The sequence below is a fragment of the Notolabrus celidotus genome, unplaced genomic scaffold (genome assembly GCF_009762535.1).
Source record: "Notolabrus celidotus isolate fNotCel1 unplaced genomic scaffold, fNotCel1.pri scaffold_303_arrow_ctg1, whole genome shotgun sequence".
In the NCBI taxonomy this organism is placed as follows: Eukaryota; Metazoa; Chordata; class Actinopteri; order Labriformes; family Labridae; genus Notolabrus; species Notolabrus celidotus.
This window is the reverse complement of record NW_023260137.1, coordinates 20,338-37,855: the sequence shown is the minus strand read 5'-3', so window position 1 is coordinate 37,855 and position 17,518 is coordinate 20,338. Positions and strand designations below refer to the sequence as shown.

The following is a 17,518-nucleotide window of genomic DNA, read 5'->3' as shown; positions in this document are numbered from 1 at the left end:
GTCCCCTCCAAAAGTATTAGAACAGTGAGGCTTCTTCATGCAGCAAGATAATGACCTCAAACACACTGCAAGAACAACAAAGGAGTTCATCAGGGGCAAGAAGTGGAAGCTTTTAGACTGGCCAAGTCTATCTCCAGACTTAAACCCTGTAGAGCAGGGGTGTCCAAACTGTTTTCACAGAGGGCCACATATGATGTTGTCAGATTACCTCAGGGCCAGAGGCTCCTACTGAGACTTAGGAATCCTAAAAGTTATATATGAAATCTCTATCTCATAACAATTATTTCAAATGTTTTCTCAATCAAACAGTAACTAGGAAGTAAAGATTAGCAAACTTGATCTTCTTCTGGAGGAAAATGTTTTTCATTCGGTCAATGTGGGAAAAAATATTGTCTCATAAATTCCTATGGCAGGATTTCATCACACTTCTTTTTCATGTTGTTTTTAAGACTGTTCTGACCAGCAGACAACATATTAAGAACAAAGTCATTACTTTCCTGAGTTCTGAACACTTTTTATTCACCTAATTTTGCCTTTTCTGCACAATTTCATAATTTTGATCTTGTCTTGTGTCCTCTTTTGTGTCTTCTGAACTTTTAGTGTTCATCAAGAACATTTCCACATCATGATAAAAACATGAATATGAAAACCTGTCAGCTTTAAGAGTTCTTGTGTTTCTTCTTTATTCCCAGTGCTTTGGCTTTAGAGAGGTCGTCCATATGAAGCTGTTTGAGATGTTTCTGGATTGACTTTAGTTTTGTTTGTGCGCTTGAAAGAAACTGCAAATGTACAGATGATTCAGAAGGTGATTAAGTTATGTGCTATGAATAACACAATTTACGTACTTTGGACATGCCTGCTATAGAGCATGCATTGTACCTGCTAAAGAGGAGACTGAAGGGAGTAACCCCCCAAAACAAACAACAGCTGACAGAGGCTGCAGTGAAAGCCTGGAGAAGCATCACAAAAGAAGAATGCAAAAGTTTGGTGATGTCAGTGGGTCACAGGCTTGATGCAGTTATTGCAGGCAAAGGATTTGCAACAAAATATGAAGTCTTATTCACTTTAATGTATTTGAAGTGTTTCTGTTCCAATAGTTTTGCTCACCTTAAAATGTGATGATCCTTTACACATAATGCTATCTTCTAAGTTGTGTATCAGATACCTGGAAATAAAAGCTGACATGTTGATCTCTTGTCTCATGTTCATCTTTTGGTGTCAAACCCAAATGTTTCCAGTCTACAGCTAAAAGAAGGGGATTGGCCTCACTGTTCCAATCCTTTGGAGGGGACTGTATCTACGATAAGGTGGACCAGCTAACCCAGCACCAGAGTAGCATCATGCTAACAGAGCTAACACCGGACACCAACGCCACATTGGAAGGATTTCACCTGCTGTGGGCGGACAGGATACAGGAGAACCAGACTGGACTAACTGGTGAAGAAGACCAGCTCAGTCCTGGACCCTGTAGAGGTGGTGGCTGACAGGAGGATTATGTCCAAGCTGTCGTCTCTGATGAACATTTCTTTCCTTTATATATTCTTGTTAAATTCTTGTTCTGTACACCTTCTTGTTTGCTGCTGGAACTCCATGAATTTCCTCGTTGGGGGACGAATAAAGGAGGATCTTATCTTATCTTATAAATGGACCCTCTGATCCACCTCAGGAACTTCTTCAGCACCCTTTCCTTCATCAAATGACTTTATTCCATGAACCTCCATCGACATGCAGGACCACAGTTTGAGTTGTGTTCCCACAGACTCTGACGTTCCTGCTAAAGGAGCGGTCACCTCTGGGACTTTCCAGAGAAACCATGTGGGTGAAGATAGAACTGGATTCTGAGCCGTTAGTCACAAGTATCAACACGAGGGGCTGACATTTAATCCTGACAGTTCTTCAGAGCGAGACAGAAGAAAGAGGAAGTGAAAAAGACCAGATTAAGACAAGTGAAACTTTGAAACTAATGTGTCAAACGTGTTCACACACTGAGCCACGAAAACACCAGAGACGCTGGAAACACGGGGGCTTTCCTGACCTTTAGAGGATTCTGGGTGTTTCACTTAGTCAGCATGATAGAGAGGAGTGAAGACCTTAGTGACAAGTACAAGAGCTTTAAATGAAACCTTGTATGTTTGAACAAACAATCAAGTCTCTGAGGCTCTGTGGATTTACAGAGGCAGCAACAGTCAGACGAACATCAGAGACAGAGTGTTTCACAACTTCAATATTTGGAAGTGTAGATCAACAACTCCACTGATACGATGGGGACAAACAAGTCTGAGTTCACAGTTGCAGTCTGCAGGTGACATGAAGGTTGTTCTTCAGCCCCACACACACACACACACACACACACACACACACTCACACAAAGAGGTACAAATGATGAGCCCAACACAGCACTGGTAATTACAGAGGAAGGGGGGAGCCGAGACAGTCGACTGGACCTTCATCTCATTACTCATGCATGCCTCCAGGCTGTAACACCCCTCAGTCTGCCAAGGAACACTTCTTCTCGCGCTGATGCATCCACACACACACACACACACACACACACACACACACACACACACACACACACACACACACACACATCCAAAGTACTCAGAACACACCTGCACAGTGAGGGTCAGGAGCTCGATGCAGCTTTTCTAATTGCTTCACAAACAACCGTTGGCAGCTTCAAATTATTCATGGTCCCTCGTTTAGACACTCTGGGCATGCAGGACGGAGAACAGCACCCTGGATTTATGCATGATTTTATAAACTACAACATAAAGTCTCTGCAGAAACCTCCAAACTGTGAGCTGGAGTGAGACAAAGGGAGGATTAAACCTGCGTGTGCAAACATGCAGAGGTCTGTATCTGAAAGAAGTCTCCAGGTTTTTAATGCAGGAGTGTAATGAATAAATGAGCACAGAGCCTGCACTGTGTCCTCTCCTGGATCCTGTCTTGTCCTGGCAGCACAGAGACACACTGTGGATCCTGAAAACCAGGTCAGCGAGCACACGGCGAGGTAAGACGAGGCGCAGACGGCTCGCACGCCGGAGACGGTTACGTCAGCCGAGGCTTTCTGGAGAACTGAGGTATCACACTGAGCGCGCTCTCTGCATGCTGCTCCGTGGCGTCGCTCCTTTCATGTCTCCTGACGACCTGCAGAGGTTCAGTTGTTTAGATCAGCGGCTCGCAAACTTTCACACCAGAGACAAACAAAGACTGGACGTGGGAGCGGAGCAACAATTCCTGGAATCTGATGGTTTTTTTTAGCTCGTGTCCTTAAAGAGTCAGAGGGATGTCTCCTGCAGACCGTCCAGAGGAGCTGACAGTAAACACATTCTTTGAGTCAAAGTGGGAGAAGTTTCTGTTTGCTGTGTTAAACTTTAACATCCAGACTCTGAAGACTGACCAGATTCTGATGTAGGCCTGATTCAAGGCTCCTCAGGTCTGCAGCATTAATACAACTATCTCACTGATCACCACCGCGTCAGAGTCTAAATAAATATCCATCCATTATCTTAACCGCTGATCCTGTTTCAGGGTCACTGACTGACTTTGGGTGGAAGGCAGGGTACACCCTGGACAGGTCGCCAACCTACCACAGGGCAAACATGAGGTGCATTTGGACCAAGAGTTCCAGGGTCATTTAGCCCCCCAGAACTACTTCCCCCTGAACTAAAAGGTTCCTGTGCCCACATGTTGTCTGTGTTTTGACCTCAGGCTGAAGTCCCGGGTAGATTGTGTAAATCAGGTCAGTGACGTATGGAGGAAACAAAATTGAAATCTTAATAAAAACTAAACTAGTTTGCATTCCCAGGAACTCCCTCTGTGTTTCAACAGCTGTGTAAACTCCACAAACACTGACACGTTCAGCTGAAAGTCCCAGGACCTTTGAAAAGTACTACCCCCCAAGCAGGGGCTTTTCAGGGGGGAGATTATCTACCCTGGAACTAAATTTAGACCCTGGTTCCTTCAGTCGAAACGCACGTAGTTCAGGGGTAAAGTTCCTGCAGTCGAAAAACACCTATAGAGAGACAGACAACTATTCACTCACACACACACAAACCTACGGGCGATTTAGAGTGACCAATTAACCTGGTGAGCATGTTTTTGGACATGCATGCATGGGGAGAACATGCAAACTCCACACAGAAAGGCACTTGACTCAAACCAGGAACTTTCTCACTGCGAGGCAACAGCGCTACCCACTGCGCCACCGTGCAGCCCGATCATTAATATCAAACACAGGGTTCCCACTCTTTTCCAGAGATCATTTTCCAGGACATGTTCAGTGATGATCAAGCTGGTATGACAGTCTAAATGTAGTTCCTAATTTAGTTCCTAAATAGTCTAATATGTTCCTCTCAGTGGAAGTCTACATTGAAGACGTGCAGTTGATGAACCCATCTCTTATATGCTTAAAAATGATGGCAAATTGATAATAGAATAATGCATCCACAGATGTAAAGCACTTCACTTTATTAATGCAGCCAAGCAACAATGATGGGCAACTCTCATCTCAGCTTTCTCTTTTCTCAAAAAATATTAAATGAGCAAAGTAAAAAACAAAAGAGCCAGCAAAGGACTCTGGAAGCTTCCTTACTGAAATAAATAATAATAATAATAATCAGAGGATCAGAGCTTAAATTGACCTAAATAGATCTGAATGACAAAAATGGCCACCAATGTTGAATGGGGGTGTGTTTTTTTAACCTTGTCAGGTCACACACAGTCATGTTGGAATCATTTTCCAGGACATTTGACTTTTTCTAGCACTGGAATACTGGTCAACTGTTTTCCAGGTTTTCCTGTTTTTCCAGGACGCGTTGGAACCCTGCAAACATGTTGATTTGATGGGTTTGAACTTAAAATGTAGAAACCTGAAAACTCTGTTCTTATTCAGTCCGTCTGAAAAGAGCTTGTTCAGTTTTTCCTCTTGTGCATTGTGAGTCCACTAACAGAACTGAACACTGTGCACAGATGATAAGCTGCCTGTGATGCATCCAGGGAGGTAAATACAATAAAAAAGAGGTTTGAGTTCATGAAAACCTGAAGGATGAAAACCTGTTTGTGTTTGGATTCTAAATATGAGCTTGAAGGATCATCTTCTGATCCAGTTTAGTTCAGTGTGTTTGAATGTGTTTGACCTCTGTTATTAAAAACAGCAGTCAATATGTAATGTTTAAGTTGGTTTCTTTTCTTCTCTTGTTTGTTTGTTTGTTAGTGTTTTGGTTTCTCCTCTACCTTCTGATTCTGATTGTATTTCCTCTGTTATCTTTGTTTAATGTTGATCTTTGTAGGGAGTCTTTTTAACATCTGACAAGGGACTACAGATGTAAACTAGCCTTATGGCTAACTCTGTCATATTTACAGAAGTGTTCATTAATATGCACGCTCCCTTTAAATAATACATAAATAAATGTGTTCCCTGCATGACAGAACTGAAACACTGATTATATCTCTGTGGTGGTTTATTGAATATGTCTTTGGATAAAGGTTGTCGCCTCTTGCAGATCCTGGTCCCTCCAGAAGCTCCACGTTCAGTCCAGCATGGAGGGCGTCTCCCTGGATGTGTTCAGTCCTGAGCCTCTGGCGGCCTGGATCCCCTCCTCGTTGGTCCGCTCCAGCCTCTTCAGCTTCTCTTTAAGTTTCCTCAGCTCCTCTTTCTGCTTCAGAGCGTCTCCCTTCAGGGTCCGGACGTCCTGCCTGAGCTGCAGCAGCTCCCTGTCCCTCTTACAGCCGGACAGCAGCAGGTCGTCATGCCGCAGGATGCAGTCGTTTGAAGCTAGCAGCAGCTGGTGATGAGTTTTGGTGTCAGCTGAATTCCCCAGAGACATTCTGAGCTTCTCAAACTCTTTCTGAAGCTGCTTCTTCATCATCTTCTTGATGTTTCTCTCCAGGTCGGGGATCCCTGAGGCGTCCAGGGTCTGCAGGACCTCCTCCTGGTCTGGAGTCTGGATGCTCTGAGTGACCCGCTCCTGCTCCACTTCCAGGTGACTCATCTTCTCTCGGAGCTCCTTCAGCTTGTCTGATATGTGTTTCTGTAGCGTCTTGATCTCCTCCTCCTTCAGGTGGAGCTGAGCTTCAGTCTGACTCTGCTTCAGCGTCATGTTCTCCAGCTCAGCCTGGAGTTTCAGCAGATCCTCGCTCTTGGTCTTCAGCTGCTCCTCCACCTCCTTGCTCTTCTCCTGCTCCTCCTCCAGCTGGTCTCTGATCCTCGGGTAGGACACGTCCAGCTTCTGTTGGAGATCTTGACACTGTGCTTTCAGACTCTCCACCATGGAGATGTGAAAGACCTTGAGCTCCTCGAACTCCCTCTGAAGCATCTTCTTTGGCTTCCTCCTGATGTTTGCTCTCACCTTGGAGGCGAGCTTTGAGGCCTGCGGGTCAGTGAACCCCCTCAGCCTCTCTAGTTCGGCCCGGGTCTCCTTCTCTTTCTGGAAGTACTTCTCTTTCAGGTGCTTCTCGTAAGCCAGCTCCCTCCTGGTCTCCTTCAGCTCTCCTTGCAGCCTCACGTCCTCCTCCTGCCGCCTGCTCTTTGTCTCCTCTGTAGAGTCCTCCTCTTGGTTCTGCAGGGGCTGGTCTCGGGCCCCCTGTTCCTCCAGGTCGGTCTGCTGCAGCTTCTCCTCCAGACAGCTGATGTGGTTCTCAGAGATCTGCAGCTGCATCTTCAGCTCCTCCACCTGCTTCTCCAGAGCCTCCTTCTCCAGCTGGCAGTCTTTCAGTCTCATGGCTGACTTGTAGGGTCCCTGCAGGTTCTCCATGTTCTCCATCTTAAGCTGCTTGATGCTCTTAAATCTCTGGTTTTGAGGCAGTGTGTGTGTGTGTGTGTGTGTGTTTGAAACTGTCCTCACCGTGGGAACATCTCTGGATGTTTGTGTGATGTTTCAAATCTCTCCATAAAAACCTCATGAAGCCTCAAAATCTAGAATCATAACACCAGGGCATGTTTTGGATTCTTGCTGTCACTGTAGCAACCAGAGGAGGAAACAGGAAGTCACTGAGCCGAGCTGCTGGTTGCCAAGACAACAACAAGATTACATAACAAATCTACTCATCGTTTATATTAATAATCAGATGAACCAGATCATAAACAAGCTTTAACACCGCGAACAGATCCCACCTGTCACTCAAAGAGGCCACGCCCCCTAATCCTACCTCCCTTTAACCCTTAACCTGCTGTAAACAGGAGTTACATGTATGAGCTACATCTGAAGATAGTTGCTTCTCCTCCCTCATGCTCTCCTTCTCCTCCCTCATGCTCTCCTCCTCACTCATGCTCTCCTTCTCCTCCCTGATGCTCTCCTTCTCCTCCCTCATGCTCTCCTTCTGCCTGATGCTCTCCTCCCTGATGCTCTCCTCCCTGATGCTCTCCTCCCTGATGCTCTCTTCCTCCCTGATGCTCTCCTTCTCCTCCCTGATGCTCTCCTTCTCCTCCTTGATGCTCTCCTTCTCCTCCTTGATGCTCTCCTTCTCCTCCCTGATGCTCTCCTTCTCCTCCCTGATGCTCTCCTTCTCCTCCTTGATGCTCTCCTTCTCCTCCCTGATGCTCTCCTTCTCCTCCCTCATGCTCTTCTTCTCCTCACTCATGCTCTCCTTCTCCTCTCTGATGCTCTCCCTGTCCTCACTCATGCTCTCCCTCTCCTCCCTGATGCTCTCCTTCTCCTCCCTGATGCTCTCCTTCTCCTCACTCATGCTCTCCTTCTCCTCCCTGATGCTCTCCCTCTCCTCACTCTCCTCACTCATGCTCTCCCTCTCCTCACTCATGCTCTCCCTCTCCTCCCTGATGCTCTCCCTCTCCTCCCTGATGCTCCCCTTCTCCTCACTCATGCTCTCCCTCTCCTCCCTGATGCTCTCCTTCTCCTCCCTCATGCTCTCCTTCTCCTCTCTGATGCTCTCCTTCTCCTCCCTCATGTTCTCCTCCTCACTCATGCTCTCCTTCTCCTCTCTGATGCTCTCCCTCTCCCCCCTGATGCTCTCCCTCTCCCCCCTGATGCTCTCCCTCTCCTCCCTGATGCTCTCCTTCTCCTCACTCATGCTCTCCCTCTCCCCCCTGATGCTCTCCCTCTCCTCCCTGATGCTCTCCTTCTCCTCACTCATGCTCTCCCTCTCCCCCCTGATGCTCTCCTTCTCCTCCCTGATGCTCTCCCTCTCCTCCCTGATGCTCTCCCTCTCCCCCCTGATGCTCTCCCTCTCCTCCCTGATGCTCTCCTCCTCCTCACTCATGCTCTCCTTCTCCTCCCTGATGCTCTCCTTCTCCTCCCTGATGCTCTGCCTCCCCTCCCTGATGCTCTCCTTCTCCTCCCTGATGCTCTCCTTCTCCTCCCTGATGCTCTGCCTCCCCTCCCTGATGCTCTGCCTCCCTCCCTCTGACCTGGGTTTTTCAGTACATCCCAGTGGACGTGTTCTTTCTCACATTCAGGCCTCTGGTGCTTGCAGGGAGTGTTTTGAAGCTCAGCCCTCAGCTCTCTGTCGGTCAGAGCGGCCTCGGCTAATTGGTGGCTACTTTAAAAGTGGAAGCAAATTAGAGGGCGTCCAAACGCGAGGCGGAGACTTCTGTAAATCACTGAAGAGACTGAAGCAAAGCTTTGAAAGCAGCGGGTCTTTAAAGTCCACATCCCTGCAGCTCTGAGGCCTCTCTTTAAACGACCTGCTGCTGCATGTGTGTTTTCAGATCCTGTGGTTCTGCAGCCCGCGCTGCTGCAGACTGAGGCATGTGCTGTGCAGCTGCAAAACAACAGCTCCTGCAATCCCAGAATCAATCCACCTGATTCCTGTTGCATTGAGGGATTTATTTCCTCATCACACTGCAACAGTTCACATTCCTGTTTCTCAGCATGTCAGGATAAATTTACTCTTCCTGTACGCAGAGTCTGAGTCACAGTCAGCTGTACGCTCATATCTCTGCGGGCACTTCCACCTTGAATTCCTTCTTTCTTTGTGTGCCGCTACAAACAGGAAGTGAGGCGAACAAAGGGTTAAAACGCTCTGAAAATACCTCCCGCCTTGCTGTTACACATATTTGCCCCTCACGGACCAAAAGTCACATTCCACCGGGTTGTTTTCTTTACCCAAAGAAGGCTGGAGAGTCTTACGTAACAGAGAGCAGAGAGGGTTTACATAAATGGTAAAAGTCGGTCAGAGCTCTGAGAAACCGTCCGCCGTGTGACCACGAGAGTCAGAGCGGCGGTTACATCACGGGGTCGGCGTGACTCCGCGCCACGCAGACGAGGAGAAGCAGTGAACAAGCAGCCGGCTGAATGAATGATTCTCCTGTCGGGTTTTCACACTGTCGACCTGACACGGTGGTCTGAGGGTGAGAGAGAGAGAGAGAACATCCTCTGTGGTTAATGAGCGTTCAACAGAACACTGTGACCTCCATCTGACAACACACACTCAGTCCTGCAGAGGAAGAGGAGAGAAGAAGAGTCTGGATCTACATGAAGTATATACTCTGAGCAGTGAGTTCCTCCTGATGTCAGCTCATACTGGGGAGGAAACATGCACATGGTTGTTTTCATGTTCCTGCAGCTGAGTCCTCCTCACTGTGTTTGGATGAGATCTCAGGTTTAACCTTTAACCCACACTGAAGGCCAAGATACCATCGATCTCACACAGTGCAGCGCACAGTTAGCACACCCTTAGATAAACAGACTCAGCTCCTTTCTATGAAAATGAGCATCATCCAAAAACACTGATCATTCACAAACAACCACCTCACACACACAGAGAGAGAGAGAGGAACTGTGACCGTCCTCTACAGCTGGAGGGATCAGTGCTGCAGGATATGTGAGGGATGACAGCAGCTCACCTTTGGAAGGGGGCGGCACCGACTGTTTTAGTCCAGGTTGGCCCGGCTTTAGTACCTTTGCAGGGTTTGGCATGAAGTACTTTTTCCCCATTACAAGCCGCAGTGTGGGGATAAAGAGTTTCAGGTACGCCGCTCCTGCAGGCTGGACTCTGCTGGAGGAGACACCCAGTCTGAGTGAGCCGGTCTCCTTTAAGTTTTTAAAAGGAGAGTGAAGGTTTCAGAGGAAGATCCAGCAGCTTGTGGACGCTTTGACGGAGCGTGCTGCTGCTGCTGATCTCGGCCAGGAAGCTGTTCTTGAGGAGATTTTAAATCTCAGTGAGGTTTCCCAAGTTATTAATAATAAGAAGGAGAAGAAGAAGAAGGAGAAGAAGAAGAAGAAGGAAGAGGAGGAGGAGGAGGAGGAGGAGGAGAAGAAGAAGAAGAAGAAGAAGAAGAAGAAGAAGGAGGAGGAGGAGGAGGAGGAGAAGAAGAGAAGGAGGAGGAGGAGGAGGATAAGAAGAAGAAGAAGAAGAAGAAGAAGAAGAAGAAGAAGAAGAAGAAGGAAGAAGAGAAGAAGAAGAGAAGAGAAAGAAGAAGAAGAAGAGAAGAAGAGAAGAGAAGAGAGAAGGAGAAGAAGAAGAGAAGAGAAGAAGAAGGAGAAGAAAGAGAGAGAAGAAGAAGGAGAAGAAGAAAGAAGAAGGAGAAGAGAAGAAGAAGAAGAAAGGAGAAGGAGAAGAAGAAGAAGAATGAGAGAAGAGAAGAAAGAGAAGAAAGAGAAGGAGAAGAAGAAGAAGAAGGAGAGAAGAAAAGAAGAAGAAAAGAAGAAGAAGAAAGAAGGAAAGAAGAAAGAAGGAAGAAGAAGAAGGAGAAGGAGAAGAAAAGAAGAAGAAGAGAAGAGAGAAGAAGAAGAAGAAGAAGAGAGAAAAGAAGGAGAAGAGAAGAAAAGAAGAAGAAGGAGAAGAAGAAGAAGACGAAGAAGGAAGAAGAAGAAGAAGAAGAAGAAGAAGAAGAAGAAGAAGAAGAAGAAGAAGAAGAAGAAGAAGAAGAAGAAGACTTGAAGAAGAAGAAGAAGAAGAAGAAGAAGACTTGATAAGACTTGTTTTGCCCTGTACTTTTCATGAAGGGCAAAAAATAAAAAAAGAAGACAAATAAATAAAAATATATAAAAAATACAATTTCAATAAATAAAAGTTGAATAAATACAAAATGACTGCAGAACTAAATTTAAATGAATAAAGTTTGAAGTTTTTATGTTATTATTGTGTCATGCATACAATCATAAGCCAGCCCACATGGGCTTACAAGACACCATGAACTCATACAGCCCAGAGTGCACGGCACGATCACTGCTTGTAAGGAAACTGAGGGAGAATATGAAAACAAATCAAATAAATAATACAAATAAAAATGCAGACTACTTAAAGAGACTATCTTTTCTTCTTTTACAGCTTTTCATACTAAATTAGTGATTTTAAAAACGTCAAAATGAAACAATCAATTATGTTTTTGCACATCTGTCCACCACCATGTTTCAGGCTTTTTACAGGCAGTTTGTTGAAACATTATCTCTCTGAGGTCATCATAATTTGCACATTACAAAAGAAAATGGGACTCTGAGAGATGTGTGATTTGAATGAAGTGGAAACAGAATGTGTTTTCTTCTTCAACCGGATCTTAACTACTCAACCAAAGATCTTTGGCTTCCAGATAAACCAGACGTCACATATAACTCGGGGATGAAATGATGCTGGATCTGCACATACAACCATATTACTTCATATTTCAACAAGAGCTTCTCTTTCACAGAGATGAATAAAAACTGCTCACACTCACACATGAGACGGAGTGCTGATGTTTAAATCTCATGAGTTTAATTCTTAGAGAATGAAACCCTTGAAGCAGAACAGCCTGATACTTTACTTTGACACAAGTCCCGCCTCTGATGAGGGAAACAGCCAATGTTAGCTCAGGATGACCTAAAAATATCATGACGGCACATGAAGTCTGTTAATATTTCTTTGACGTGTTATTTTTATGACCAGAGCTCAAATTAGACCGGGACTGTCCAGAGCTCGCCCTCACGTCTGCGTTTATCCACGAGTGTTTTCATTTCCTCCTTTTGTATCAGAGCTGCTGCTGCTCGCTCGCTCTGGAGAGGAAACTCTGATGTTAAAAGAGAGCATCAATATTTATCATGACCTCCTGGACGGGTCAGCCTTTTGAAAGAGATTCTTTTTGGTTAAATCAAGTAAACATGATCTCTGTCAGGGGGAGGAGACGCCGACAGCTCATCTCTTCAATCAGACGCAAAACAAGAGCAAACGTCTCAGAGCTGCAGAGCGCCTCAGCTCTGATATCCAGAAGCCGTCTGCACATCTTCAAATGTTTGCTCCTCTAAGTTCTCTTCTGCAGGAACCTCAAACTCAAACCCTACTTCCCAGCCTCAGACCGCCCCCCATCCCCCCTCGCCTCCTGCGTTTGGACTGTCAGGAATGTGTCCCACCTAAGTCACCAGGCGACCTCCATTTGGTGGCCGAGGAATGCCGGGCATTTTACTGCTCGCTGTGTTTTCACAGCTCAAACTGCTGCTGGTAAACCGATCCTGACCACACAGGAGGACGCCCCCTCCCCCTCCTCCTCCCCTCCTCCCCCCCGCCGCCGTCAATCAACACCTCACACTCTGAACACAGCTGATCCAAACCACGTGCACGAGCTGCTGCTTCCAACTCACACTGGAATGTTCTTATATAACGTGAAGAGTGTTTGAGTTTGAAGGTAAAGAAGAGGAACAGATCAAAGTTAACTCACAGTCTTTAACTTCTGCAGCGTGTGAACCTTTCAAACTCTGCAGACTTCAACAGGCTGAGTCTAAACTTCATCTCTGACACACGTCTGACTGAACGCACAAACATTTCAGTTTCCATAACCTTTTATATTTAAATCAAACTCCATAAATCATTCACGCCCTCCTCTAAATATTCATGCAGCTCCTGGGGGGTCTTCACCCCCAGAGTACGACCCTCTGACCTCTCTCTGGCTTCACTCTTGGAGCTGTGCAGAAGCTGACTCTTGTTTTGGATGTGTCACTGAGCTCTGCAGCTTCACTGTACGATGACAGAGAGAGGACATGAGGACATGAAGGGTTGAATCTGTTCTGAGATGTTCTGAGAGGTTTCAGTCTCGTACTGATGGAGGACGAGAAATGGTAGTGGAGAAGATTCCAGAAGCTCTTTGAGGGCGCTACTGAAAACAAAACGCTGACATGTCTGTGATCAGGAGAGTCTGATGACGGGCGATGAGACCTGGTCTAAAGGCAGACTGTCACCTCAGACTCTGTGGACCCCTAAAATAAGACTGTATAAACTGTGGGAGAGTAAGTTATGATGAAGAGACAAAGAAGTCCAAATTATGGAGACAGAAAAAAATATATCATAAATCTAGAATCTGAGTTAAAGTTGGAAATATGAGACAGAGAGAATCTTTTCTCACCTTTTATCTCATATTTAGAATTTTTATCTGATAGGAATTATTTTTTTATAATCTATAAATAACTTTCTCACAATTCTAACTTTTATTTATCTGAAAAATATATTTTCTGCATTTATTTGATTTTTTTTACACATTTTGTTTTTTATCTGCTATGAGTTTTTTTTCTCATTTTAATAATTCACTAATTCAACAATTAATTTCATAATCAGGAATTTCATCCCACAAGTTTGAATTTTAATTATGATTTTAATATTTATATATTAATTTATTGACTTTTCAATCTTATAATTATGTCTTTTTAGATCATAATTTAAATGTTAAATCTCATATTTATTACTTACTTTCTCAAAAAGTGTTTTATGTCTTAAACTCATTATCACCTTTATCTCACAATTTCCAAATTTTTATGCATATTTTTTCTCTCAATTAGAATTTTTATCTCATAATTGAGAATTTTCTAATTCTTAAAATGTAATAATCTTACTTTTTATTTTATAATCTGGATTTTTTTTTATCACATAATCTGACATTTCAGTCTTTTTGAATTTTTAGGAATGATTTTTTTTCTGATCTATAAATCTCTTTTTCACAACTCTACTTTTTTTAATTGAAAATTATTTCTTAATGAATTTATTTGACTTTACACGTTTTTTTCTCACTTTACTCATTTTAATAACTCACTAATTCAACTTTTTAATTCATTACCAGGAATTTCATCTCACAAGTTTGACTTTTAATTTGAATTTCAATTCATAATTTATTGACTTTTCAATCTTATAATTATGGCTTTTTATATCATTTAAATGTTAAATCTCATATTTATTATTAACTTCCTCTAAAATGTGTTTTTGCATCTCAAACTCATTATTACCTTTATCTCACAATTTCAACTTTTGATCTGAAAATGATTTTTTATGCATATTTTTATCTCAAAAATTTGAATTTTTTCATTTTTAAAATGTAATAATTCAATTTTTTATTTCATAATCTGGATTTTTTATCACAAGCTGAACTTTACATCACATAATCTGACATTTCTGTCTTTTAACTCTGACTTCATCTCATAATCATGACTCTTTATTTCATAATTTAGATGTTAAATCTCAAACTTTCTCTTTTATCTCACACTGATGAGCCTTTATCATAAAATTCAACTTTTTCCAATAATTATAACTTTCCATCTCCGAGCTGTGACCTCATCATCCATCATTTTTAAAATCACGCCTCAGTTTCCTGTTGGAGACGTTTCTCTGTAACCTCTGTCTGACACCGAGCCGGTCCTGAAGCTGAGGCTGTGTTCTGTCAGCGTGATCTCACACAGTGTTCCCACACAGAGACAGAGATGGTGTGTGTGTGTGTGTGTGTGTGTGTGTGTGTGTGTGTGTGTGTGTGTGTGTGTGTGTGTGTGTGTCTCTGTGTAGTCTCTGGAGACAGAATTGAGATTCTCTCTTCAGCCTCATTCAAGTTTCTAATTGTTCTCATTAGTTTCTCCTAAAATCCACCAGGAGAAATAGTTGAGACCATGACATGAGTCTGATTTCAGACTTCAATGAGAGATCTCATTAATGGATCATTTTCTTCTCTTGTTTTTAATATGTGATGTGAAAGACCTTGAGCTCCTCGAACTCCCTCTGAAGCATCTTCTTTGGCTTCCTCCTGATGTTCGCTCTCACCTTGGAGGCGAGCTTTGAGGCCTGCGGGTCAGTGAACCCCCTCAGCCTCTCCAGTTCGGCCCGGGTCTCCTTCTCTTTCTGGAAGTACTTCTCTTTCAGGTGCTTCTCGTAAGCCAGCTCCCTCCTGGTCTCCTCCAGCTCTCCTTGCAGCCGCACGTCCTCCTCCTGCCGCCTGCTCTTTGTCTCCTCTGTAGAGTCCTCCTCTTGGTTCTGCAGGGGCTGGTCTCGGACCCCCTGTTCCTCCAGGTCGGTCTGCTGCAGCTTCTCCTCCAGACAGCTGATGTGGTTCTCAGAGATCTGCAGCTGCATCTTCAGCTCCTCCACCTGCTTCTCCAGAGCCTCCTTCTCCAGCTGGCAGTCTTTCAGTCTCATGGCTGACTTGTAGGGTCCCTGCAGGTTCTGCATGTTCTCCATCTTAAGCTGCTTGATGCTCTTAAATCTCTGGTTTCAGGCAGTGTGTGTGTGTGTGTGTGTGTGTGTGTGTCTCTGTGTAGTCTCTGGAGACAGAATTGAGATTCTCTCTTCAGCCTCATTCAAGTTTCTAATTGTTCTCATTATTTTCTCCTAAAATCCACCAGGAGAAATAGTTGAGACCATGACATGAGTCTTATTTCAGACTTCACTGAGAGATCTCATTAATGGATCATTTTCTTCTCTTGTTTTAAATATATTTTTGGTCTTTTTGCCTTTAATGACAGGACAGCTGAAGAGAGACAGGACATGTGGGGAGTAGTGAGCGGGGGAAGACATGCAGGAGATGGTCGACCTGCCTGGAATCGAACCGGTGACCCCAACAACGAGGACTGTAGCCTCTGTATGTGGGGCGCTTAGACCACTATAGGCCACCAGCGCCCCAAAAGAATCCTCCCCTTAAATCATAATAACCTGTCTAAATCTGGTCGGCCCTTTAGAGGCCCATATTTGAAATAAAGGGTCGGTCAGACCTGGGATGAAATCTCTATCTGTTGCAGTTTCTCTCAAATCCACTAAATCTTAGTGAAGTGGTTTTGTTCCACACAGACTTGTAAAGGAAGGACCAGACTGTGAAGTCAAAGAAGAGATCAGTTCACATCTAAAGTCCTGATCCTGAAGTGGTTCACGTGTTTTAATGAGGATTGTAAGTTTGTGGATAATCACATTGAAATGTTAATTTTGCAGGGCTCTATAAATGTTGATGAAAAGATGAGCTCAGGCTCTTTCTTTGCTCCATCTGAGCTCAACTTGAGACACAGAAACTGAGTCTGACTAAAACTAATGGATGAGGTTAGACTGAGAGAGCTCCCTGATTTCTCTACCTGAGCTCAAAGGAGTCACAACACCTGAGAAATACCTGAGAACCATTTCAGATTCAGACCAGATCTCCTTTTGAACTAAAGGGAGACTAAGCTGAGACTTAGTCTCTGGAGGCAAGAATGAGAAACAGGAGACATAAGCTATCGTCTCATTTTGCTTTCAAACAGATCTCATTGTTGTCTAGGAGACAGAAATGAAACACTTTGAGATCTCCTCTCTGAATATATTTTCCTATGTGTGTGCGTGTGTGTGTGTGTGTGTGTGTGTGTGTGTGCATGTGTGTGTGATGAGGAGACTTCAGTTCAAACCCGTCCGTAGAGATCTGATTCTTCATGCTGTTTGTTTCTTCTTCTTCTTCTTTGGTTTTTAAGATGACACCTCTCCTAAACGTCTGACTTTAAATCAGTGAGTCGTCTGATGCAGTTTCTCTCACATCATGTAAAAGTTTCTCTTTCCTTCTCTGAGACGTTTAGAAGCAGACGCTCTCTCTCTCTGGAGTTCTGCAGAGAGACTTGGAACAACAAGTCAGACAGTCTGTTTCCTCAGCTGTCCTCCTCCACGTCTGCACGGCTCGGTCATGAGCAGACCCCATCCTGCAGTGCAGACTCACTCGTTTGTTCAGATCCACCTCAGACTGAGTGTGTGTTTGATATGAGACCCCAGACCACGGTGTTACAGGTGTTCTTCTTCTGCAGGTCTGTGAGTTTGAGTGGCATCATCCTCACCGGTCTGCAGAGACTGAACTCTCTGTTCCTCCTCAGACCTCTGAGCTGACGGACGACATCCAGAGTTTTACATCTTCACGTTTAATGAGTCTCTCTTTGTTGATATGAGTCCAGTTAATGAGAGGACTCCAGGTTTCCTGCAGACCTCTCCTGTCTGGACCGGAATCAGAGACATGCAGACTGTTTCCTGATCCCTCAGCCATCATCTCATGATGCTGTTTTCATTTAGCTCCACCTGCAGCGTCAGAGGAAGCAGCTGCAGGACGGAGAGCAGGACGAAGACCTGACCGTGTGTCTGAACTATCAAATCATTAAGGAGCCGGTCTGGGACAGCTCTGAGAAGGACTGAGCAGCTGGGAGGTGTGTGTGTGTGTGTGTGTGTGTGTGTGTGTGTGTGTGTGTGTGTGTGTGTGTGTGTGTGTGTGTGTGTGTGTGTGTGTGTCCTCTTTATTATTCTAATCACAGTGGCATTAAATTCCCTGATGGCTTCATTTGTCCGACACAAAGACTCAGGACGGTGTTCACACAGCGGGAGTCGAGGGAGAAGGATAAGA

General features: G+C 44.6%; 1 protein-coding gene across 1 annotated transcript; it reads right to left on the bottom strand.

Annotated features, from left to right (window-relative positions):
- Positions 1 to 5,447: 5,447 nt before the first annotated feature.
- On the bottom strand, positions 5,448 to 15,429 carry LOC117809480 (trichohyalin-like). The gene is made up of 2 exons (XM_034679043.1): positions 14,884 to 15,429; positions 5,448 to 6,290 (listed from the first exon to the last, which is right to left on the bottom strand). Exons 1-2 carry the CDS (start codon positions 15,358 to 15,360, stop codon positions 5,535 to 5,537), a joined length of 1,233 nt encoding a protein of 410 aa, XP_034534934.1. The 5' UTR covers positions 15,361 to 15,429; the 3' UTR covers positions 5,448 to 5,534.
- Positions 15,430 to 17,518: the final 2,089 nt, after the last annotated feature.

What these genes read in the sequence shown, in the direction of transcription:
- LOC117809480 (XM_034679043.1), bottom strand. Translation starts at nt 15,360, where the DNA reads ATGGAGAACATGCAGAACCTGCAGGGACCCTACAAGTCAGCCATGAGA. An exon ending in GGGAGTTCGAGGAGCTCAAG is followed by an intron (nt 6,291 to 14,883) that starts GTCTTTCACATC and finishes GAGGAGCTCAAG; the next exon opens with GTCTTTCACATCTCCATGGT.